Source organism: Saimiri boliviensis, chromosome 2, assembly GCF_048565385.1.
Source record: "Saimiri boliviensis isolate mSaiBol1 chromosome 2, mSaiBol1.pri, whole genome shotgun sequence".
Taxonomy (NCBI): Eukaryota; Metazoa; Chordata; class Mammalia; order Primates; family Cebidae; genus Saimiri; species Saimiri boliviensis.
In genome coordinates, this window is record NC_133450.1 from 206,354,238 (window position 1) to 206,380,417 (window position 26,180).

General features: G+C 47.8%; 1 protein-coding gene across 18 annotated transcripts in view; it reads left to right on the forward strand.

Moving 5' to 3' along the window:
• RGS3 (regulator of G protein signaling 3) overlaps positions 1-26,180 on the forward strand; it is a 158,526-nt gene that overhangs the window by 100,718 nt on the left and 31,628 nt on the right. For 2 of the 18 annotated variants that reach the window (XM_010335932.3, XM_039474755.2), the window contains one exon: positions 940-9,118. The exons of 13 other annotated variants lie outside the window; for them this stretch is intronic. In XM_010335932.3, coding sequence (XP_010334234.1) covers positions 940-1,047 — 108 coding nt within the window. In that variant the 3' untranslated portion in view covers positions 1,048-9,118. 3 more of the 18 variants (XM_010335933.3, XM_010335934.3, XM_010335935.3) reach the window with 3 other exon arrangements.

Consider the following 26,180-nt stretch of genomic DNA (forward strand, 5'->3'; position numbering starts at 1 on the left):
GAGATGAATGAGACCTGGTCCCTGTCCTTATGGAATTCTCCTTCTAATAGGAGAGGGGTGAGGAGGGCACTGGGGTGGTGATCTAAGCATGAAGGCCATGCTTGTGGGTCCTAAAAAGGATCCAGTGGGGTCCTGGCTATCCAAGCATCATCCATGCCGTGAGCTTCTGCTCGGTACCCTTCATGTGCCTGATGCTGGGCTGGGCTCTGGGAAGCCTTCTGAGAAGCATGGAAACCGAGCCCTTAGGATGAGAAGGGCAGACACAATGCAGTGGGGCTTGGCCCCATCCTCAGGGCAGGTCCTGTGCTCCATGGAGGGGGCGCACAGAGCAATCCGTCAGCCCCTTTCCTCGGGAGTTCACAGTCTGCTGGCAGAGACAGACATGAGAGGTAGTTCAAAATAATACAGGAAGCGATGTGACCTCAGGTGAGCCACTTAGCCTCTCTGAGACTCAGTTTTTGCACCAGTAAAGTGGATGGATTAAGAGGCTTCTTGTGAGGATTAAACTCAGGATGTGCTTGGCAAAGTGGCATTCAAGACGAACTCTGAACTAGCTGCTATCCTTCTTACTGCCATGGCTTTAAAGTGCTGTCCATATGGGAAGATTCATCGGGGGCCTTGTTCATTGAAGCTGCTGCTGGTGCTCGGAGCATATGTGACAACTGCTCCATGTCACTTCCTGGTAGACACCTGCCATATTCTAGGGGCCCAGGCAGGGAAACTGAGGCTTCCTTGTCTGCTCTGGCTCTAAGACTTCTCCCAGATTTGACACTGAGGTGCATGCCACCTTGTCATCTCCACTGGGGCCACTAAAGACAGCCCTGGAGATGCCGGGGTGTGTGAGTGCCTTAGAAAGGAGCAGAGGCAGGTCCTGCAGTCAGGCAGCCCCCCCGGCCTGAGTAGACAGCGAGCTAATTCCAGTTCTGTCTGGTTCCACAGAAACTCCACCCTTTCGGCTCTCTCCAGCAGGAGATGGGGCCGGTCAACTCAACCAATGCCACCCAGGATAGAAGCTTTACCTCATCAGGACAGACTCTGATTGGCTGAGCAAACCCAAGGGCGGGACTCTGCTTCTGGCAACTTAACCCTTTCTTGGGCATCCCCTACCACACAGTAACCTCACCTCAACTGGACCTGAAACGGAGGACCAAGATGGTGGGCCTAGGGTCATCTGAAGGGAGTGGTCCTAAGGGTGCGTGTGGATGTCAACAGAAGGACCACAGTGGTGTGAGAGGCCTTGTGGGCATGCACAGACTGGCAGCAGAAAGCCCCAAGAGGAGAGGACTCAGAGGCTTCTTCCTTCCAAGGAGGAGGAGAAGGAGGAGGTGGAAGAGGAGGACACTCTGCAACTGGGCTTCCAGTGGTGGCTCCTGCACCTGCCTTGGGGGCAGCAGGAGAGGTCGGGAGAGGTCATCCTGATGGAGAACAATGCCATGATCTGCTGCTGCCAGAGGACATCTCCGCCCATTCACTCATTTTTCACCTGTACACATTGGCTCATTCATTCGATGGATATTTCAGGCACATCTACTTTATGCCAGGCTCTGTGCTAGGAGCTGGGGATACTGTGGAGAAAAAGACAGACATGGTCTTGCTCTCATCAGGATTTCAGTGTGACTGGGAGTGAGCATTAAATAAATCACCAACATACACACATGCATACATATGATGGCAAGCTCTGATCATCTATGAAGGAAAAAAAAACAGATTTCTTTAAGAGGGAATTGTACTTAGGTTGCTGTGTGTGTCGGGGGGGCTGGGGAAGGACGTAACTTTTAAACAGAGACCCATGGGCTGGAGAGGCAGGAGCCAGTCTAGGACTTGGAGAAGAGTGTTCCCAGTAGATGGAATAGGACGCGGAGAGTCCTTGAGACAGGAAGGAACTCGGCAAGCTGACTGGCGAGCAGGCCAGTGTGGCTGGAGTTTAGTGAGGGGCAAGACACAGTGGGTAAGGGCCAGACTGTGCAGGGTTTGATGGTTGATGTCTTATTGATTTCATTCCAGATACAGTGGGGAGCCATTGAAGGCTTTTGAGGAAGGGAGTCACAGGTACATTTCTACAAGATCAGTTTTCATATATGAGGGGTACAAGTAGATGTGAGATCAGTTAGGAGCCCCTTCAGTCCTCCAGGTGAGGACTGTCCTGGTGGCTTGTCCTGGATGGTGGCTGGGGAGGTGGATTTGTGAATGCCAGGCTCTGGAGGAGAAGAGATGACTCCCTGCTCCATCCCCCTGCCTGCCTACCTTCTCAGTGTCCTGCTCGATCAGTGGATGTGGATGAGGATTAGGACCTTTCTCACAGAGCCCCCTTCTGGCCAGGCCTGTGCGGGGTGGGGAAGCAGTGCTGAGTTCTAGGAGTGTTCCTGGAAGCTGGGAGCAGTGAGTGCTCAGCCTGGCCAAGGTGGGAGAGTTCACGGCTGCTCAGGCCTTAGCAAGGGCTGTTGTGCTGTCTTTCTATCCCATGTTGAGCATTCTGATGGGAAGCTGGCACACACTGCTCTGGAGACTGGTTTGGTTTGCTTTCTGTGAGGCTCCCAAGGGCCAGGGACTGGGCTGGGGGTGGCCTAGCAGCTCTAGTGGAGACTGTCCTGCCACATGGCTGAGGGAAGACCGACCAAGAGAACAGTGGTTCGAGCCCAGCCCACTCACTGCCTGCTGCACCTCCAGCTGGAGCCCAAGGTTGGGCAGCCCTTATATTCTTTTCTAATTGCCAGACCCAGAGGGAAGGAAGCCTAAGGCCACAGGTCTGAGGGACACAGCTCATAGGTAAAAGGGTATCAGGAGGATTAGAGTCACTTGCATAGGAAAAGAGGGTCAGAGAGGCTGAGTGCTGGCTCAGGCAAGAGAGGTTCCTTGACATTGGAAATTCTTTGTGCTGTGTAAGACCTCAGGATCTTTAGAGAAAGGTTCTTGTGCCCTGTGAGCTTGCTCAGTTGCTGTGGCCACTTGAATCCCAAAAATAGTGGCTTAGAAGAGAATACGCCCCTTACCTCCCACTTACCCTCCTCTCAACGTAGGAAAGATCAGACACATTGACTCAACAGTCTAACAGGGGATGGGCTGGATCTGCCTGTGACCAGACCAGTGCCCCCACCCAGCAGAGGAGTAGATGCTGCCTGGACTGGGACCGGTGATACACAGCATCTCTGTCTGCCAGGGCTCAGCCCTTGGGGGGAATTGTGAGAGGATGAGCAGCTGGGTCTGCACAGACAGCAAGCTGCACTTTGATTTCATTTGATTCCCTCACAAAATGACATTAAGGGGAATGTGAGGCACAGGAGACTCGCCTGTCTGGGAAGGCAGCAAGCTCATCTATCCTGGACCTGGTGACCTACCTCTGCCTACCAGACAGGTGCAGAGGACAAGAGCTCTGGCCACAAAGAAACGGACAATCTGAATGCAGCATGCAGCCCCGGAGACAGGACTTTTCACCCAGCCTGTCCTGACAAGCTGCTGAGTCAAGCAGATGCTCACATCAGGGTCCCAGGCCCGGCTGTTAGGGAAGCAGACATCAGATCCTGGTGGGCCTTGGGCATTGACTGTGGTGAGCCACAGCACCATTGCTACTCTGCCTCTCAAATCGATAGAACAATTAATTTGGCTCCACAGGCTTGAAAAGATGAAATATGACCTGATGGCCACTGCTGTCCAGCATCCCAGTCCATCCTAGCTGTTCAGGATGATGAACAAGCTATCGAAATTACACTTGAGAGATATAAACACGGGAAGCATTGCCGAGCCCCTCCCTGCCACATAAATCATGCTAAGAAGCACACAATGGCCTCTTTCCTGATGGGCCAATTGTCTTGGTTTGGTGTCTCAGGCCCAAGAGCTGGGAGGATGGGAGCACAACCACGTATTGTTGGAAAGACCATCTGTTCAACTGGAATACAAAGTGATCCTTTTAGTTCCCCACACACCCTCTGATCCTCTGATCCCATTTTCTTTCTTTCTTTCTTTCTTTCTCTCTCTCTTTCTTTCTTTCTTTCTTTCTTTTTTAATGTCTCAGGCTTTGGGTCTTTTAAAATTCTTGGTCTATTCTGTAAGCTGTCAGGCCTGGATCTCTGTTGGCCTGAGTCTTTGGCCATTTGGGAGTTGGGACATTGCAGACCTTTTGGAAATAATGACATTTATTTATATATGTCTTGTATTTTTATTCTTCATTTTTTCCCCAAAAAATTATACTGCCTAAGCCCTCATTTGTCACACATGGCACCAAGGCACCAAGAGGGTTTCGCAAAGTGGAGATGCAGGCAATTTTGCAATATGGAAGGGCTCTCCGCAGCAAACACCCCACGGTGAGAGCCTGAGCTTTGGAGATGGCAACTGGGGTGCCCAGGCACGATCCCCTCTCAGCCTCCCAGCAGCCTTGTTTTATGGATGAAAGAAACCAAGGCTCTGAGAAGTTAAATGTTTTATCCTAGGTCATGCAATGGTAAGGGCCAAGCTTGCTCTCAAGCCAAGGCCTTTGAACCTAATCTACCGCTCATTTCAGATTAAAAAAAAAAAGTTTGCCTTTTAGGAATAGAAGTAAGAGAAATCAATCATCTCCAGGAAGAGGCAAGAGAGTGATAATCCAGCATGTCAGAAGCCATGGCCCATCAAGCTGTAGAGGGGGTGTTTTAGGATAAATAAAATGAGATGCCTTATTTTCCACCCAGTGGAGAATAACCTTCCAGAATTCATTTTCCTGAGGGTGGCATAGGCTGAAAAAAATCAATAGCTTCCCACAAGATTTGAAAAAAGTCTAAAATGAGAGATCAGATCAAGCTTCTTAAGACAGGCTCTCAGTGGGCTCTGGAATGGTTAGGTTACACCCCTTCCCCTTTCGAATTTGGCATCAAGAGGATCAACAGACACAGTCATGAAGTGCTTGGCAGTGATGGAATGTTGGCCAAAGGCAGAGAGGGATAGCTTCAGGCTCAGGCCTGCTCGTGCCCAGCGTAAGTACTGGAAGGAGGCCTTTGACCTGAGACCAGTTGAGGGCACAGAGAGAGCCTGCCCATGCTGAACCTGCCAGGTTTTGTGCCCAGATTTTGCTAATCGACTGATTTAGAATCTCAGCCCTGAGTAAGTGGGAATCAAATGGATCTGACTTTAGCCATCTCCCCCACCCGGAGGTGTAGACTCTTCTCCCTAAAAAGGTTAGCTGTTTCCAGGCAGCCTCCAGCTGTCCTCCCCGCTGTCTTGCTATTCTTTTTTTAGCTCCTGATGAAGACAGTGCAACCTTACCCTCTACCCCGTCTTCACCTTCTCTTCCCTGAAGACTTTCTCTGAATAGGGCCATCTATCCTCCAAACTGTTCCCAGGTCCTCGGTTTTAAAGGTAGAATGATAACAGAAGGTAATCTCATGGGCATTTACAAGATAAGCCAGGCACAGAGCCAAGCTTTTCAGCTACTCTGTCTCATCTAATCCTCATGCAGACTTATGAGGTGTGTTATTCCTGTTATACATTTACTCTCATTATGCCCAATTTAGAGATAAAGATGCTGAGTGCCAGAGAAGTTAAGAAACGTGCCCAAGGTCACACAGCTATTGGATGGCTAGGATTGAAACCCAGCTGCAGGGCACCTGCTTTTGATTATTTTGCTGTATAGCTTTCCTGTAACTGCAGACTATCCAAGCTGGGAGGGCCAGGGAGGCTGAGCTCCCACACTCCTACTTAAAGACCATTGCGGGAGGCCACTGTCTTCAGAATAAAGCTTGGCTTTCCAGGCTCTCCTCAGTAGCACTACACTCCTGCTTTGTCCTGGAGCCCGGCCACACCACCCTATTTCCCCCTCTCTAAACTCACCTTGCACATTCACTGGTAGGCTGTTTCGTCTGACTGACGTTGCCTACCCTCCTTGGCTGTCCCTGCCGGATGCAATCCTCAACCTTCAAGGCTTAGTAGCTCCTCTGAGAATACCTTTCTCAGGCATGCATCAGAAGTTCTGACTTCCACCTTCATGGTTCCCAGAGTATTTTTTTCACCCTGAGCACAATTCATCCTTAGCACTTGGACGACTGTGAGCTTCTTGGGTGCAATTGGATGTTATATCTTATTTTATTTGTCTTTGATTCTATTGTTGTCTGGTCCATAGTAGGTCCTCAGTAGAAGTTGTAGGATTGAATTAGGCTGTCCAGTTAAACTCTTCTATATTCTAGAATCTAGATGAGGAAATAGGTGCAAAAAGAGAGGTGACCTGGCCAGGGTTAGTGTCAGAGCCAGGACCAGAACTCAGGGCTCCTGATTCTTTGGATTCAGAACTTTTTCTGTTGTACTTCAGCTTTGTGGAGACCAGAGCATGGTTCTGCACTTGGTCAATGAAGGTTCACTTCAGAGTCATGGATGCCGCCATGTTCCCATGCTGACACTGGGGAATCCCCAGAGGGAAAGGGAGCCCTGTTGGAGCTGCTGCTGTGGATTGCGGGGCTTACTTCTCACCGAGCCCCTTGCTCGCAGAGAAGACCAGAGAGGGATTCTGAAAATCTTACCTCGAGTCCTGATTTTGCTGGTACTCACTGTGTGACCTTGAACAAAACGCCTCACATCTCTGATCCTCTGTTCTTTTACCAAGAAAAGTGAGGGAGTTGAATTCAGATGGTCTCCAGGAGTCATTTTTTTCCAGAATATCAGGATATAACAATAAAGATGAGGATAAAGTAGTTACTCCCCTCAGAAAAGGTAGAAACCCTCGTCTAGGGTGAGAATTGGTTAGGTTCTTCATCACAGTCATGGTCTCGAGATGCATAGTGTTCCATTGAAACAGTTCCATGGGGGATTTCAAAGGGGAGAATGGGCAGACTGCAAAGCTGTGGTCCTCTAATAGCAGACAAAAAGAAGAAAGGGAACAGACATTTTAGTTTTCACACTGAAACAGAGTATATGTGTATGGCTCCATGCAAATGTTGTTCCTGGTGAATATTCATCATGTACTCATCACACATAGGTATATTTAGACAGGAAGGGATCCTCATCACAGACACCCAAATTATGAGCACATTGTTGCCTCCTCACCCCAAGAAGTGCCTCTTCCAGCCTCCCCCGTGGGAGGCCAGCACAAGACAGGCTCTCCAACCCAATATCTTCCCCGTCCCTCCTTCCTTTGTGTTCGGGTGGCTGAACGCACACTGGACTCTTGTTTGAACTTCACCAATGTATAGATTGGTACAAAAGTAATTGTGGTTTTTGCCATGAAAAGTAATGACGAAAGCCACAATTACTTTTGCGTCAACCTAAGTACGTTCTTTAACCTTTCCAACAACCAGTCCAAGGCACCAGGACAATTTCCAAGTGGAATTTGTGGTCACTGGTATACGGTCCTTTAGTTTTTGGTGTGGTCAGAAGTCTCCTTTAGACTCTTCCCCGAAAGCTGCCATTGACTTTTTTGTCACCTTTGATACCTATTCCCTTTTGCTCAGTTTACACTACCCAAGATAAATTTTCAAAAAATTGTCCTAAGTGTTAGTGGGTTTCTGTTTTGGTTTCAGTCTATTATTGCAATATAGTTTTCTACCATTTCTACTTGATAGAAGACTGTATTAAGGGTTAAGTAGGCTAGCCTAGGAGCTGACCACCGTAACATACTTTTGAGTGGGAAAATGCATTCAGGGACTTGTAATCAATACTCAGGTGGACTTTGGAAACATAGTATTTATTTTATGAGTGACTAGAATATTGGTAGAACCATAGAAACTTTGAATGTGAAGCTGGAAAGCCTCTTCCCTCCCCACTGAGATCAATTAATTAACAAGCTAGGTTGTGAAACCAACACCGAAAGAGGCAAAAACTTGGCCAAGGGCAAGTAATTGGTGACTTTTGACGGTTCTGTTGGGCTGGGGGTGGGGGAGGGTACACAGATGGTCTTGGAGTTGTCTTACTCTGCAACTCACTGTGTTGGCCTTAGGAAATTAAGTCACCGTGTTGGGCTGTAACGGAAATAGTGAGAAAGCAGCTCAGCTAATGGCATGGGGAGAGGTTGTCTAGTCCTCCGGCTTGTCTGTAAATTCCTGGCGTATGCTTGCTGGAGCAGAATGAATGGGGCTGCTGTGTTTTACCTGCGGTGAGGAGCATGGTGGGGCTGGTGGAGACGCTCCCTGCGGTCTGTTCTAAAAATAGCAGTGGGAATGGAGCTGAGGGGAAGAGGAGTGGGCTCCTTCTGGAGCTGGGTGGGGAGACCTCACCCCCTTCCTCTTCCTGCCAGGCCCCATGTGAGGAAGTCCCATGGAGTCACAGGATTCCAGCTGGGAGGCTCCTGGAGCCATCAGCCCTCACACCTCCTCCTCATCCAGGTGAGGAGGTCCTGGAGGCCCAGAGGGCAGAAAGCACTGGCTGGTGGTGAGCAAGCCAAGGAAGAAGGGCCCAGATGGCAGCCCATTTTTCCTTGGCTGTTTGATCACAGTGGCTGCAGGCTTTGTGAGGTTTGCTGTCACTGCCTTTGGACACACAGAGCCTGGGAACTACTGGGACCGGATGTGGTCAGGCTTCCTGAGAGTCGCCCGGCAGGCGAGGAGTCCCCGGCTGGTCCACCCTGAGCCCTGTCCTCAGCCAGCTGGCTGTCTAGGGCCTCGCCTCCTCTTGCTGGTGTCCCCTCCCTTGCTGACTCGTCCTCTTTTCTTTGGACTGTCTGCAGGGAGGAAGGACAAGGGCCAGCCTAGATCTGGCCTGCAGGACAGAGGGCTTAGTGGCTCAGGACCTTTCCCTTCCCGCAAACAGAGGCAGCCTAGGTAGTAGCAGGCTCCTGCAGATTTAGAGACAGACAGGTCAGGGTTTAAATCCTAGCTCTTCCTCTCACTAGTCATGGGATTACTGGTTGGTCACAGAGCATCTGTAGAATGAGACAAGAATGCCAATTTCACTGGGGTCTTGTGAAGCTCAAAGGGGATCTGTTGTAATGCCTGGCATGCAGTAGGTACTTGGTAATGGTAGCTCTAATTGCAAAATCAAGCAGTGAACATGTATCTGACTTTCTATAGCCATCTTCCTTGGGGTTTCCACTCATGGGGCATGGGAAGGTGTTTTTTTGTTTGTTTGTTTGTTTTTGTTTTTGTTTTAAATGCAGTTGACTTTTTTGTTGTGTTGTTGCAAAAGTAATCCATGTGATTAATGTTTATTATGAGGAAAACATTTAATACAGATGAACCAGGAGAAGGAAATGAAGTTCATCCTTAATCCCAGCACTCAGAGATAAACCACCGTTAACATTTTGGGATGTGTCCTGTCAAGCATTTGTTTTTACACACATATATCTTATTTGCAAATTGGGGTTACTGGTACAATTTCTAACCTGCTTTTTCTCCCCCATTTAACAGCGTAGTGTATCCATGTTTCCATTTCAATAAATATTCTTCTACAACACTGTTTTTAGTGCCTGTGGAGTATTTCATTGTGTAGATGAAACATGCTTTATTTCAGTAATCTTCAGTTGTTTAACATTCAGGTAGCTTGCAATTTTTCTTTGTTACAAAAACTTCAGATAAAAGGCCTTGTACAGGAGGCTGAGGTGGGAGGATGGCTTAAGCCTGAGTTCAAGGTTACAGTGAGCTGTGATTGCGCCACTGCACTCCAGCAGTGAGACCCTGTCTCTGAATGAAAAAAAAAGCATCCTTTTAAGTGTAACTTGGCATCCCCAGCATCCAGTTCAACACCTAGTAAACATTTGACTCTAAACAAATATTTGTTCAGCCAGGTGTGGTAGGTCATGCCTGTAATCCCAGCACTTTGGATAGCCAGGGTGGGTAGATCACTGAGGTTAGGAGTTTAAGACCAGCCTGGCTAACATAGTGAAACCCTGTCTCTACCAAAAATATAAAAATTAGCCAGGCATGGTGGCACATGCCTGTAGTCCTAGCTACCAGGGAGGCTGAGGTGGAGAATTGCTTGAACCTGGGATGTGGAGGTTGCAGTGAGCTAAGATTGTGCCAGTGCACTCCAGCCTGGACAGGAGTGAGACTTCATCTGAAAAAAGAAATAAACAAAAATTTGTTGAATGAATGAACGTTTTGTTAGAATGAATGCCTGTTAGTAGAGTTTCTGGGCCAAAGGTTATATATTTATAAAATGGATTATTTATCCTATTGCCAAATTACCCTGCAGAATGGTTGTACTGATTTGTAATTCCGTCTTAGATTGACCAGCTCATCCTGCTTTGCCTGAGATTTTCCCTTTGTAGCACTGACAATCTTGCTTTCAAGGAAACCAGTCTGTCAATCAAGCAAACTGAGGTAGTCTGGATAAGAAAATGTTTATTTCCTCACATCATTACCAACACTATATATTATTACAGTGTTACATTTTTTAATAGGTTCATTTCTTTCATTATTAGAGATGTTGAACATTTATTTATATGCCTTCTAGTCACTTGTGTTGCCCCTTTTGGGAATAGCCTGTTCAAGTGTTTTGCTCATTTTTCTATTGGTCTTTTTATAGTTTAATTATTAATTCAGAAAGAGCTCTTTCTATAGTAAGGATACTTATTACATAAATGTATGTTAGCCTTTTATTTTTATTATTTCTTTAAACTATTGATGTTTCTGACTTAGTTGTATCTATAATTTGCTTTAGAGTAGTTTTGTTGAGATTTAATTCAAATACCACATAATTCACCTATTTATAGTACACAATTCAATAATTTTTAGTGTATTTATAGACTACAATCATTCACCACAATCAATTTTAGAACATTTTCATTATCTCAAAAAGAAATTATACTACTTAGGTATCATCCATTAATTCCCCCATCTCCTCTAACCCTAAGCAACCACTAGTCCATACTTTTCATCTCTGTAGATTTGCCGATATTGGACATTTCATATAAAGGGAAGTATATAATATTTGGACTTTTGTGATTGGCTTCTTTTATTTAGTGTAGTATTTTCAGGATCATGCATGTTGTAGCATGTATCAGTACCTAATTTGTTTTTATGGCTGAATAATATTGTATTGTATGGAATATCACATTTTGTTTAACCATTCATCAGTTAATGGACATTTGGGTTGTTTACACCTTTTGGTTATTAGGTATAATGCTGCTATACAGATCTGTGTGCAAGATTTTTTGTATGGACATGTATTTTTATTTCTCTTGGGTGTATAACTAGGAGTGGAATTGCTGGGTCAAATGGTAACTTACATTTAACTTTTTGGGAAACTACCAGACTGTTTTTCAAAATGGCTATACTTCAGGGCACAGTGGCTCATGTCTGTAATCCCAGCACTTTGGGAGGCCAGGGCGGGCCTATCGCTTGAGTCCAGAGTTCAAGACTAGCCTGGGCAACATGGTGAAACTCCATCTCTACTGAAAAAAAAAAAAAAAGTTAACTGGGTGTAGTGAAGGGCACCTATCCTCCCAGTTACTCAGGAGGCCAAAATAGGAGAATCGCTTAAGCCCAGGAGGTGGAGGTTGCAGGGAGCTGAGATTGCACCACAGCATTCTAGCCTGAGCAACAGAGTGAGACTCTGTCTCAAAAATAAAATAAATAGCCAGGCGCGGTGGCCAAGCCTGTAATCCCAGCACTTTGGGAGGCCGAGGCAGGTGGATCATGAGGTCAAGAGATCGAGACCATCCTGGTCGACATGGTGAAACCCCGTCTCTACAAAAAATACAAAAAATTAGCTGGGCATGGTGGCGCGTGCCTGTAATCCCAGCTACTCAGGAAGCTGAGGCAGGAGAATTGCCTGAACCCAGGAGGCAGAGGTTGCGGTGAGCCGAGATTGTGCCATTGCACTCCAGCCTGGGTAACAAGAGCAAAACTCCATCTCAAAAAATAAAAATAAATTAATAAATAAATAGATAAATAAACAAAGGGGCTGTACCATTCTACTTTCGTATTGTCAACATATGAGGGTTCCACTTTCTCTAAATCCTCACTAACACGATTTTTTCATTAAAAAAAATAATAGCCATTCTACTGGGTGTGAAGTAGTATCTCATTGCAGTTTTTATTGCATTTTCTTGATGACCAATATATCTATAAATCTTGAAAAATATTATTTGCCTTTGACATTATGATATTCACTCTAGGATTATATAATAGTCACTTTTTCCCCCTTGAATTTTATGGTTTTATTTTTTAACTCTTAATATTTTAATCAATGGGGAATTCACTTTGGCATATAGTATGAGGCAGAATACTTTTCATTTTTTCCAAATAGTTATTCACTCCAATTCTTATGCATTATATTAGGACAAGTACCCTCCTACTGCTTTTCTTTAAAAATTATTTTCCCCCTTCTCATTCTTTTAAATGAAATTCAGTTTACTTTTTAATTATAGCTTTATGATTCAGTCCTTACCTTCTCCCTACCCCTCCCAAAAATATCATTGAGACTTTTATTGTAATTATATTTCAAACTATACATTTAAAAGGGGAGTATTCAAATCTATACAATACAGTCTTCTCCTCTGAGAACAGGATTGTGTCTCTTCATTTATGTAAATTTTCTTTTAAGATTTCCCAAAGGTTTAGAAAAAAATTTTATATAGGTCTTGCATATTTTTTGTTAAATTTATTTGAGGGAATTTAAAGTTTTAATTTATGTTACAGATGAAAATACTTATTTATTTGGCATTATATATGGTTTTTTAACTGGTAATATAAAGGCATCAAACCTGTACCAAAAAGTTCTAAACATGACTAAACTGAATAAAATAAATCAAACCCCCATTCCCCAAGCCCATTTCCCATCAATAATTACTAATACATGTTTGATGTGGTTCCTCCTAATTTTCCCCCATGCACATATGTAAACATATACTATGTTTTATTTCGCTAGTAATATCATATTACACATAAATTTTTGTAACTCATCCATAAGATATATTATAGGCCAGGAATGGTGGCTCACAGCTGTAATCCCAGCACTTTGGGGGGCTGAGGTAGGATAATCACTTGAGCCCAGGAGTTGAAGACCAGCCTAGGCAACATAGTGAGACTCCATCTCTACAAAAGATAAAAAAAATTATCCAGACATGGTGGCATGTGCCTGTAGGGAGGCTAAGATGGAAGGATCGCTTGAGCCTGAAAGGTCAAGGCTGCAGTGAGCTGTGATCATACCACTATGCTCCAGCCTGGGCAACAGAGGGAGACCCTATGTTAAAAAAAAAAAAAAATATATATATATATATATATAATATATATATATATATATAAAATATATATATATATATAAAATAATTTATAGAAATATTTTTGGGGCTGGGCGTCGTGACTCTCCTGTAATCCCAGCACTTTGGGAGGCCAAGGTGGGCAGATCATCGGAGGTCAGGAGTTCAAGACCAGCCTGGTCAACATGGCGAAACCCAATCTCTACTAAAAAATACAAATATTAGCCAGGTGTGGTAGCAGGCCCCTGTAATCCCAGCTACTGGGGAGGCTGAGGCAGGAGAGTCACTTGAACCTGGGAGGCAGAGGTTGCAGTGAGCTGAGATTGCGCCATTGCACTCCAGCCTGGGTGACAAGTGTGAAACTCCATCTCAAAAAAAAAAAAAAAAAAAAAAAAAAAAAAAAAAAAAGGAAAGGAAAGAAAAAGAAAGAAAGAAAGAAAGGTTGATTTTCCATCAGCACCTAAAGTTCTCCCTCTCTATTTTTAGTAGCCAGTGGACCATAATGTATTTAATTGATTGATGCATGATTAGATGGTTTCTAATGTTTTGATATTCTGAGCAGTGCTGCAATAAACATCTTGCTGCACTTTTCTGTAAGGAAAGAGTGTGGCACACACTACTAAAGTGCTCTAAAAATGCTTTCCTTCTGTGTACACGTCATCTCTCCAACAGTATTGTTCTTATCCCATTTTACAGTTGAGAAACCAAAGGAACAGAGGTTAAGTACATGTACAATTTGCATTCCTACTCACAGTGAATGAGAGTGCCTGCTTCCCTACACCCTACATCAGATTAAATGTTATTCCTTTTAATTCTTTGTTGGTACAAAAAGTAAAAAATTATATTTAATCTTCATTTACATTTATTTCGTTATTAGTGAGGTTGAGATTTATTTTATTATCTTATTTTTATTTTTTGAGATGGAGTCTTGCTCTGTTACACAGGCTGGAGTGCAGTGGTGCCATCTTGGCTCACTGCAACCTCCCTCTTCTGGGTTCAAGGGATTCTCCTGCCTCAGCCTCCTGAGTAACTGGCATTACAGGTGCACGCCACCATGCTCTGCTACCTTTTTGTATTTTTAGTAGAGATGGGGTTTCACCATGTTGGCCAGGCTGGTCTCAAACTCCTGACCTCAAGTGATCCACCCACCTCGGCCTCCCAGAGTGCTGGGATTACAGGCGTGAGCCACCACACCCGGCTCCTTTTTATGTTTATCAGTTATCTATATTGCTGCTTTGGCTTTTCAGTTCATGTCATTTGCCCAGTTTTTGACTGGGCAAATTGTAAGAGCGCTTTATGTGATTCGAATATTAACCATTTTGTTATTATATGGGTTATAACTATTTTTTCTAGTTTGTCATTTGCCTTCTAACTTTAGAGCATCTTTTATCATTTACAAGTTAACTTTTTTTGTAATCAAGTCTTTTTTTGGGGTCGGGAGCACCTGTATTTTCTAAGGTCTTTCCTACCCCAAGATTATGAGAAACATTCATCTGACTAAATTTTATTCAGGTACTTTTATTCTTTTATTTTTTATATTTATATTTTAAATTCACCTGTAATTAATTTAGTGCCTGGTGTCAGATGGAACTCTTATTTTTTCTCCCAAATGGTTGACCAGTTTTTTCAACCCTGTTTTTTTCAATGGTCCTTCCTTTCTTCACGTATAGACCAAACTTCCACATATGGTGGTTTTGTTTTTACGTTCTCTTGTGTTCCTCGTTGATCTGTCTATTCCTACATCAGGTTAGGCTTAATGGCCTTAGCTTCATACTATATTTTAGCAGTAGTAAACATTCCAGGGCCAACCCCTATTATTTTTCTGCAAAATTTCCTTTGGAGTTACACACCCTAATTCTAGTCTGCTAGTGGCTTTACCTTTACCTTTGCCACAAACATATTTTACCCTCAGGAATGGCACCAGATCCATGGTAGCCTGTCCTCATGGCCTCTAACCCCTAATGATCCTGTCGGCTGGCCTATACTTCTCTGCTTTCCTCCATACCTCCTAGGTATTGTAGTAATCATCTGGAATTTCAGTTTCCGGTTATGACTAATTTTTTTTTTTTAGACAGTCTTGCTCTGTTGCCAGTTTCCAAGCGGGAGTGCAGTGACGTGATCTCAGCTCACTGCAACCTCTGCCTCCTGCGTTCAAAGCAATTCTCCTGCCTCAGCCTCCCAAGTAGCTGGAATTACAGGCACGTCCCACCACGCACGGTTAATTTTTGTATCTTTAGTAGAGACGAGGTTTCACCATGTTGGTCAGGCTGGTCTCGAACTCCTGACCTCATGATCTGCCTGCCTTGGCCTCCCAAAGTGTTGAGATTACAGGCATGAGCCACCACGCCCGGCCGATTGTGACTATTTTTAAACACTAGTGCTATTCTGTTTTAAGAATCATTTACTTAAAATTGCACTTAAGTTTTAGTTGTCAGTAAAGGCTCTCAGTGTTTCTGTCTCCATGGCTTGCGTCTCTCTCACACAGCACATCATCTCATTCTTGACCTCTCGATTTTAATTCACTCTCGTCTGTAGAGCTTTCTTGAGTAATTTTTCCAGAAAGGGTCTGTGGGCGGTATCCTTTCTTATCCTTGGAAGACTGAAAATATTTGCCCTCACGTTTGAGTCATAGTTTACTTGAATAGAAAATTCTAAGCAAATTGTCCTTCTCTCCCAGAAGCCTGAGAGCAGTGTTCTATGGTTTGCCCAGTATTTAGTGTTTTAAGAGCGGTTTTTCCTTGTTTCTCTAAAATTTATTTATGGAAACAAGCAGGATTCCTCTTTCTGATCTTTGGAATTCAGACACTTCCCTGGATTATTTCTAGTTGTTTGTTCTCTTTTGGTAATTTTTCCTGGTCCTAAGTGGGTAAGGTGTCAGTCTGAAGACCCAAGTCTTCCTTTAGTTCAGGGAAATTCTATTCATTTAGGAATGGTTTCTGTTCTGTGTTCAGTCTCCTTTTTCTGGACTTCCTACTACAAATTAATAATAATAATGGCACCTACCATTAAAGCATGCTTTCTTTCTGCTATAATATGTAATCTTCCCAGCATTATTATTATCCCCATTTTATAGATGAGAAAACAAAGGAAAAGAGGTTGAGCAGATTATACAAGGCCTCACAGCCAGGAGGTGCAGGTCAGGTTTCAATCCCAAGCTCCAGAGCCCGTGTCCTTAGCTGCTACACTATACTCCCTGCCTGTCGGGTCCCAACCCCAGAGCGCACCCTGCCCTTTCCCCTTAATACTCTCCTATGACAATGTTGAGTGTCAATAGGTAGCTTCCAGAAGTAAATGGAATTTACTGGAGTAGGGAGGGTCGCCTTCAGGCATGGTTGGATTGAGCACCTTGAGCAATGTCACTGAGAACTGGCCTCACCCTCTTCATCTCTTGGTTCTATCTACTTAGGTGTTGGCCCTCTCTCTTGGTGGCAGCAGTGCTATCACTAAGTGCTACTGCCAGAAGGGCCAGGGTTATGGCCATGGCCGTGGGGTTAGACTCCCTCCATCATTTCAACAGTAGTCCCTGGGCTAAGTCTCATTGGCCCAAGTAGGATCACATGTCCATCCCAGCCACTGAGGACAGTTGGATGGGTGAAACTAATTGACAGAGGCCTGCTGGAGAGGGAGATGGGTCTGTTCCTTGTGAATCACCTGCCTTGAGGATGAGAGAGGGAAGGTTAATTCCTCAGATGGTAAAGAAGGGTGAACGGAGTCTAGTCAGGCAGATCTCAGATGTGCTCTACTTCTCCACTCATCAACCAGTGTGGTCCTCACCGCACAGAGCTGACAGTCTAGTGTGGGCAGGGACGCCAATCATGAACGGCGTATAATAAACCGATGACACCTGTGACAAAGGGCCTAATGAGAGCGCCTACTGGGGGGACCTGGGGAAAGTTTCTGAGGCAGGGGAGGGGCTTGAGATAGAAGGATTGTTCTAGGTGAGGACCCTAAGGCAGGCCCGTGTGGGTGGGAAGACAAGGAAGGGGAACAGAGCATGAGATGAGGCAGGAGGTGTGTTCAGGACCAGACAGCGCTGGTCTTGAGAAGCTGTGGGAAGGAGTGTGACTTTATCCTGGGTGCAGGGGTTGATGAGTGTGGTAGAAAGCTGACACTGGCCTCATGGAGGAGAATGATGAGGAGGAAGCCGAGGTAAGAGGCAGGGGAGCAGTGTGGAGCTATTGTTCTCGGCCAGGGAGAGCTGATGTTGGCTTGGAGTAGGGCTGAGGTATCAGGAATTAAGAGAGGCAAGAGATCCACATGATGTATAGCAGGAGGGGTCTGCGAAATTCCAGATTAATTGCACAGGGAGTGTTTGGGAGAAGAATGGTGCTCAGAAGTCTAGGTCTACCACCTAGGCCTCCCAAAGTGCTGGGAATACAACCTGTGGGTGGATCACTTGAAGTAAGGAGTTCGAGGCCAGCCTGGCCAACATGGTGAAACCCCATCTCTACTAAGAATACAAAAAAATTAGCCAGGCATAATGACAGGCACCGGTAATCCCAGCTACTCAGGAGGCTGAGGCAAGAAAATTGCTTGAACCCAGGAGGCAGAGGTTGCAGTGAGCCGAGATTACACCATTGCATTCCAGCCTGAGCAACAGGAGTAAAACTCCATCTCAAAAAGAAAAAAAAGTCTAGCTCAGGCAAACAGATGGCACCAGTCTCTGAGCTGGGAGCAGTGGAGGAAGAGTGGTTTGGGTGCCAGGATCGAGTCCCACTGTATGTGTAAGTTCATGATAGGATCCCAGTGAGTGAGTCCTCATGAAACAAAGCCATTTAAATCAGGGCTCCTTAAGCTACCTGTGGTGAAGGACTCTGAAATTTTGTAGCATTATACTGCATGTGATTTATTATGCCAGTTTGAGAACACCTGAGCCAGCCTGTGCCCTATTCAGAGACCAGTCCACTGATCTCATGCTTGGATATGGCAATGTCAAGTTGAAGGTCTTTAAACACACTCAGTCTTGCTACCTATCTCACTACAGACTGTCAGCAAGCGGTCTGTGAACCCATATGGTGCTGCAGACCACATTTTGAGTGGACCAATCTAGTTCAACCCCAGTACATTTTAGACACAGGGAAACTGAAGCTTGGAGGTGGTGGTGGGGATTGGCCTTGCGCCAGGATTTGCAGAAGGCAGCAGCAAACTTAGCATTTCAGTCTTTCCCCCACTGACCCTTTGTTTTGATGGCTTGGGCTCAAGCGTTGGGTGGACCCAGGGGAGTGTGTGGAGAACTGTTTCCAGCAGCCAAGGTCACAAGTCTGGCCTCCCCGTGGCTGAGTCAGTGGCTCTGTGCTGAACACTTCCCAGGAACACAGGCTTGACAGGACACAGCCTGGCCTTGGAGCTGGCACAAGCACAGTGGGTCGAGGATTGCTCCCAAAAGTCCGAAACCTCCGGCCAGCATGTGGCTGGTTGGACCAGAGCCAGGAAGGGAGACAGTCATGGCTCCCAGCCATCCTGAGCTGCTGCAGCTGCCCAAGGTCAGGCCGATACTGCTGAGGTGACTGCAAAGCGTGCCCCAGGATGGAGGCAGAAGCCAGCCAGCGGCAGGCCCCGGGGCCAGCTCTATAGGGGGACATTTGGTCTCCTAGCTTTTGCTACATGTGGACTTCTCCTTGCTGGATTGGGAGCCACGGTTTCCATTAGCAGCTTGGGAATTGTTCATGGCTGCCTCAAATTGCTGAGGAAGAGACAGATAGCAAGGGGAGAGACATCTGGGGAATAAGAGATTGGGGCAGAATATAGAGTTAAGAGCATGGGCCTGGGAGCCATGCTGCCTGCTGGGCTTCCGCTTTGTAATCTTTCTATACCCCAGTGTCCTGATCTGTAAGCTGGGCATGATGAGAACAACTTGTTGCTCCACAAGTGATAGTGATTCTCAGCTATTAGTACACGCCGGGCCCTCACCTGTCAACCCTTCAACAGGTATTATCACATTTAACTTGACCATTTACATGAACCCGCTCAAGGTGAATTCTGTCTTCTCACAGATGATTGCCACAATGCCATCATAGCAATACCAATGATGGCTCTTATTTATTGAGCACTTACTGTATGCCAGGCATTCCACATACACCACATCCTCTAGTCCTTTCAGGGTACAGTGAGGCCTATTTTACAGATGAGGAAACCAAGACTCAAAGATATTAAAGGGACTTGCCCAGGATAGTTCACACTCAGATTTTTCAGAGTCCAAAGACTGCGCTTCTAAATTCCACTGACTAGCTGATTCCTTTAGTGAGGGGGCCTGGAGGGACGTGAGACTATAGCCATAGGAGAGGAGAAGTGGGGCTGGGGCCCCTGGACACCCACTTCCTGGTCTTATTTTAGAGATGGAGGACTGAGGTCACGAATGGGAAGGGACTTACCATGGGTTCCACAGGCCACAAACCACAGCTCCCTGTGAACTTGAACCTGAGGTTACCTGCTCTGTCTTACCCCACCCCACTTTTGGCAGGTGACCCAGAACAAGGTCCATGCCACTAGGAAGTGCAAGACCTACACCAAACAAGCAATAGGAGAATGTGTCCTCTGCCTGGGTGCTAGGGTCCTAGAGGCCAAAACATGGCAAGGCAGTCTCTGCCCGCAGCATCAGTGCCTTCATCTGCCATGCTGCCCACCCCCCAGGTTCCATCCCATGGCCAGGCTGCTCCGGCCAGCTCTGCATCCTTAGTTCCTAGCACAGCCTCCAGCACAGAGCAGGGATTCAGCGGTTATTGAAAGAACGAATTAACGTTTCTTGGCCCACTCTGCAGGGGGAAGGGCCTTTTTGCTTAGAGTCTGTAGACCCCCAAACCAGGGCTGTGAGCCCCAGAGAGTAAAAGCTCAGAACTTTCTAAGTGAGTTAGCAGATTCAAAGCTTGGACTGGGGTAGTCATATACAGACACTTCCACAGAATGTCAAAGAGCAGCCTTGGGGTGTTCACTTTCTTATACAGTGAGTTGGGACAGTGCCATGGCTCTGCAGAAGGTGAAGTCAGTGTATCCCCAGCCCAGTCGAGGAGCATCTGGGGGTGATGAAAGCTAAGCAGCTGCTGGCAGGGGCAAGGGGCTTGTCTTACTCTGAAGTGCTCTGGGATTCCTGGGACCACACCTTTCCCTGGCTACTCTCTTTCTCTCTCTCTCTTTCTCTTTCTTTCTTTTTGAAATGGAGTCTCACTCTGTTGCCAGGCTTGAGTGCAGTGATGTGATTTCAGCTCACTGCAACCTTCACCTCCCAGGTTCAAGTAATTCTTGTGCCTCAGCCTCCCAAGTAGCTGGGATTACCGGCATGTGTCACCATGCCCAGCTACATTTTTGTATTTTTAGTAAATATGGGGTTTCACTATGTTGGCCAGCTTGTTCCTGCCTCACGTGATCCACCTGCTTGTACCTCCCAAAGTGCTCAGATTACAGGCATGAGCCAGTGTAAAACTGAGGCCAGGCACCGTGGCTCACACCTGCAATCCCGCAGTTTGGGAGGCTGAGACAGATGGATTGCTTGAGGCCAGGAGTTTGAGATTAGCCTGGCCAACATGGCGAAACCCCATCTCTACCAAAAATGCAAAAATCAGCCAGACGTGGTCCCTGTAATTCCAGCTACTCGGGAGGCTGAGGCAAGAGACTTGCTTGAATCCAGGAGGCGGAGGTTGCAGTGAGCCCAGATCGTGCCACTGAACCCCAGCCTGGGCGACAGAGTAAGACTCTATCTCAAAACAACAACAACAAAGAAATAATATTTGATAGGGTTATGAGGATTTGATCAATCAATCAGTAGTCAGAAAGTGCTTAGCACAGTGCCATCCTGTGTCAAATAAGTGTTTGCGGTATGAAAAATGTGGATCAGTGACTGGGGCCCAGGTCCTGAGTGCCCTGGGTCTGTGGGCCACCTAGCTCTTACCACTGTCTGGATTCCAATCTCTCCCATACTGAACAGCACCGTCAGTTGTTGGGATGTGGTGGAAGGAGCACTGAACTGAGAGTTAGCAATCCCAGCCCTGCCACTCAGTTGCTGCGTTTCCTTGGGAAAGTTACTTTCCTTCTCTGGACCTCAGTTTCACTGGCCATAAATGGGAAACAACAGTGAAAGATCTCCTTTGTGTTAGATAGCCTGGCTGCCAGTGACTCATCCATCCTGCCCCCGAGCCCTGCTGATTTGTGTCCGGAGCTATGGGAGGCAGAGGGCAGTGGCTGCCCCGGGCTCCTCCCACCATAGGGTGCTCTCCTATCCTGGCCTGGCAGGCTCTGGGCCTGGGGCACTGAGCTGCTCTGCCCTCTCCTCACCATGCTATGGTCCAGAGCATTGATGAATATATTCTGGACTTGTTCTGGACCCAGAGCCCTGGGTTGGCAGAGCTGCTTTGCCCATCACAGCACAGTGTATAATTTTGGAGTTATTAGTCTCACTCCGTGGCTAACGTCTGCTTTCCTCACTGGGCTGTTGGCTTTGTGAGTGCAGGGCCCGGCCTATCTGTTCTCCACCGTATCCCTGGGACACAGCACAGAGTCTGGCACACAGTCTGTGCTCTGTAACTGTTGATTGAAAGAAGGTGACGACTCAGCTGAAGCTCAAGGGCATCTCTGATGCGAAGGAACCCTATATTCAGGCTCTCCACCCTAAGAAATCTTATCCCATGCAGCAGAACTTCCATCCTGGAAACCAGCCAGCCTCATAGGTAATTGGTCAGCTCCACTGGAACTGGCCATCTCTTGGGACTCATCTCCTTAGCTTCCCAGGCCCAGGGTGAATCCTGCTTTCCAGGACGCTGCAGCATGACAGCCTTCCAATCTAGAAGGTTCCTGGGCCCTGCAAGGACTGCCTTGGCTCTGCCCCCAGGGACAAGATGAAGTGATGGTTAGAATTTGTAAGTGGCCAACTCAGAGAAGGGCCATTCTGAGTTGACCTGATAAAGAATGTTCTTGTGTAGCAGCGTGCATGTGTATGTGTATGTGTCAGAGAGTCAGGAATAGACAGTCAGAGATAAACAGAGATAAACAGGGGCAGGGATACAGAAAGAAACATCCTGAGACCCTAGGGGATCTCTACCATAGGGAGATAAAAAGGCAGAGAGACCGTGCTTCAGCCTAGATGGCCAAGGTGGGGTGGGGTGAGCATGGGAAAATAGAGGCTTCTTCCGTCCATTTTTTCTGTGCCATCATCCCAGTATGCCTGCTGCTCTGGTGGGAGCCAGCCATGAGTTAAGCACTCCCAACTTCGACCCCAGGGACAGGCCAGGGTGCATTTGTTGACATCATGACAAGCTGCAGCGCCAGAGAACAGCTCTGTGCTGGCACAGCCACGTCTTGCAGTGGTCTGGCTGTGTGGTGGTGAAGAGTGGGCGTGGCGAGTAGAAGCAACTAGTTTTCAATCCTGGCTACACAACCAACTGGCTGTGTGACTGTGGGCAACTTCCTTTGCCATTCTGTACCTTGGACTCTTCGTGGGTAACTGGGGTAATCACAGGCCTCACCTTCTCACAAGCTGCTGGTGAGGGTTCAGTGAATTAATGCAGGCAGAGCTCTGGAAACTGGGCTTGGCACGAAGTTCATGCTTAAGAAAGAGTAGTGAAGAGCCAGCTCAGAGAATCCTCTATTCATCCCACAGGTGGGTAGGTCAAGGTTATCAGCCCCATTTAACAGATGAAGAAACCAAGGCTCAGAGAGGGGCAGGGACTTGCTCAGTGACACCCAATCAACCAGTGTTGGAGCTGGGCACCCTTTCCTCCCAGTCCAGGGCTCGTTCCACTGCCCCTGCAGTTCCTCCTTGGGGACGTCTCTGTCATTCACGGCTGTAACTCTCAGGCTGTCGAAATTGCCCTCTCAGCCTGCTGTCTCAGGGAGAGGAAGCCCCAAGTTCTCTTTACACCTCGGATTCCCCAGAGCTTGGTGCTCAAAGTTCCAGCTGTGTGAGATGGTGATGCTGGGAAGGGGCAGAAGCTGCCACTCCCCCACCCTGGGGCAGTCACATTCTGGAAGCCAGCGAGTGCTGTATGCAGGACCCTGGGTTCAGCTGCAGTCTCCCATTGGGACTGGAGCAGCGTGGGGGTGGGGGTGTGACAGAGAAGCCTCGGTGATTGGCTTGGTCTTGTAGGGAGCGGCTGCTGGCAGGCCGGCTGGAGGCAGCTTTGCGCTGCCCCAGCCTGGGAGCCCTCAGAATGTGTGTGGGGTGGAGCCTGCTACGGATCCCAGTGCCACGGGGGTGCTGGGGGTGCCGTCGTGAGGGATGGATGCCTCTCCCCCTGGAGCAGCACTTTGGGGACCGCTTGGGCCCTGGGGACCAGCCACAGGGGACCCACAGCCCACTCGTGTGAGCATGTAACCCAGGAGCCCGCTGGGCCCCTCACGGAGTGGGCAGAAGGACGGGCTGGCCCAGGACTCTCTTCCTTGAGACATCCCAGACTCCTTCTCAGATGAAAGTGCTTTGGGAAACCACAGAGTTTTCTGTTTAATGGAAGAAAGAAATCCAGCCTCTCTCCGGAGTGGCAGTGGCCGGCTGGACAGGGTGTGTGTTTGGGAAGGGCGCTGGAGGAGGAGGAGGAAGAGGAGGAGGACAAGTAGGAGGAGGAGGAAGAGGAGGAGAGACGGGTGATGCAAGGGTTTTGAAAGCGCTACCTAGATGTGGGAGGTGGAACCTGGTCATTTGGTTCTGCTTTTCCTAGCAGGTATCGCTCCCCTGGGGAACTTGGGTAAGTCCATAAATAGCTCTGCTGACACAAAGGAGCTCTGTCTGGGGAAGGCGGCCGCTTGACACGGCCGCCAGGAGCTGCCACAGCCACGGCCGCCCGCCTGCGGGAGGAGCCCGGTGGAGACCCGGGCGGGCGAGCTGGCAGGAGCGGCAGCCAGGAGTCGCCTGGGTCCCTGCCGGAGTGTGCTGGGTAGGTGCCTGGGGACAGCGCTGTGTGTGTGGTGGGCGGGCGGCTCATGTCCAAGCCACCCTGTACCCCTGTTTCTATTGCTTCTTCCCCAGGGCAGCCATTGACAGGCATGTTGCAACCAAACCGTTTGTGCTCTGTTCTGAGATAGCTCTGTGTGTGTGTGTGTGTGTGTGTGTGTGTGGGTCCGTCCATTTGTCTGTCTTGGGGGCTGGGAGCCCTGCAGGGTTGTGGGGCATGCTTCCTCTGTTGGCTGCTCCCCACTTATAGGCTGGCCAGCTAGCTTTTCTTTCTGGGAGAAACAAGAAATGTTTGGTGGCCGAAAAGTCGGGACACTGCATGGGAGGGGAGTGCTCAGCCAGTAGGGTTGACTATTGTGTCAGGGATGCTGGCTGCACATCAGGCACCAGGGATGGAAGCTCGTGTCTAGTTCCACTGGCGGGGGAAAGAGGTGGTCTCTGGGACTAGTCTCAGGGGTAGCTTTTAATCCCAGAGACTTGGCCTCTGCTGAAATGTCCATGGGAAGCCCAGCAAGGATGCTCTGCCTCCGAGCTCCAGCCCTGTGGGAGAGGGCCTGCACCTGCTCCCTTGGCTCCAGCTGAGACCCATCAGACGGGGTAGATGGTAGAGACAGGCTCACCCCACAGAGCTGGCCACTGTGAGCAGAGAGGCTAATTCTTTTCCCAGCCTGGAGGGTCCACATCTCTGTTCTTGTTCCAAGGTGACCAAGGAAGAACCCTTGAATCCTAGGACCCAGGGCAGGAGGATAAACCCAGACCCAGAAAGGGGAGGAGCCTTGTCCAAGTTTGAGCAGCAGGTCTGTGGCTGAGCAGGGACCAGGATGGAGGACTTCTGCCTCCTGGAACAGCAAGAACATGACATGCGGGAAACCATTTCGCTGGCCTGAGCTAAGTATTATAATTCAGCTTCAAATCACACCCCTGACCTGAGAAGCTTGGTTTGCCAGGCCCCTTGGCGATGCTTGAAAACTTTCCACATCCTGCTGCCCTCGGGCCTTCTGGCTGGGTGGCTATCTGGCTCCCTCTTCCAGTGCCGGAGTGGGTACATCTCCTGGAGGGAAGGAGCTGCAGAGGCTGCCCTCCTGGTGCCTGTGGGATCCCAGCCAGGGCACTGCGGGCAGAGTCAAAGTTTCCACAGGGCCCCTTGAGTCCTCTGCATCCAGCCAAGGGGCACCTCCCCTCTTCCCCAGCTCTAGCACGTGGTGTGGTTTAGTCTAGGGCAGGCCCTTCAGGGAGCCGAGTTCCACAACAGGGCTCATTGCAAGCCCAGACTGGCATCTGAGAAGCAGGCAGATGGTGAGGATGAGGCAGTTGAGGCAAGTGACCACTCCTTGTGAGAAGTCTCCAGGGCTTTGAGCCAGAAATTGTTGATGGTGCTTCTGATTATAAGTATGTGGTATCAATGAAATCATTGCACTTCCAGGCTTCCTTGCCTTTGCACATGATGTTCCAGCTGACTGGAAAGCCCTCCCCTCCCCTCCTTATGCTTTCCTCTCCATGTTTTATTCTAGACACGGCTAGAGCAAATACTCCAACTGGAGTAAGTCTATCCATTGGTGGTGGCACCCACGGATATTGCTTTATGTCCTATTTATGTGGAATCTGGGCCTTATTTATCCCTTAGTTTCAAGGTTTTATTTATTTATTTATTTATTTTTTGACGGAGTTTTGCTCTTGTTGCCCAGGCTGGAGTGCAATGGCACAATCTTGGCTCACTGCAACCTCCTGGGTTCAAGCGACTCTCCTGCCTCAGTCTCCTGAGTAATGGGATTACAGGCATGTGCCACCAGGCCTAGCTAATTTTGTATTTTTAGTAGAGACGGGGTTTTTCCATGTTGGTAAGGCTGGTCTCGAACTCCTGACCTCAGATGATCAGCCCACTTTGGCCTCCCAGAGTGCCAGGATTATAGACGTGAGCCACTGTGCCCAGCCAGGCAGGTTTTCTTTGAGGACAAACGCTGACATACAAGGCAGCTGGGTCTGCCCATCTCCTGGCGCTGTGCCTGGCATACAGGGCCTGGTAGGGAGCCCCTTTAGGAGAGACCTAGTCTCTGCATGTCAAAGTTGCATCCATAGGGCCAAGTGTTGGGGGCTGGGTTTGATAGGTGGTGAGGCAGGGAGAATTTTGGCTTCATCCTGGCAGGGGCCATAGGGAGAACCCACTCAGGGGTCATGCTGGGCTGGGTGGAAATGCAATGCTCAGAGTCCTTTGCACAG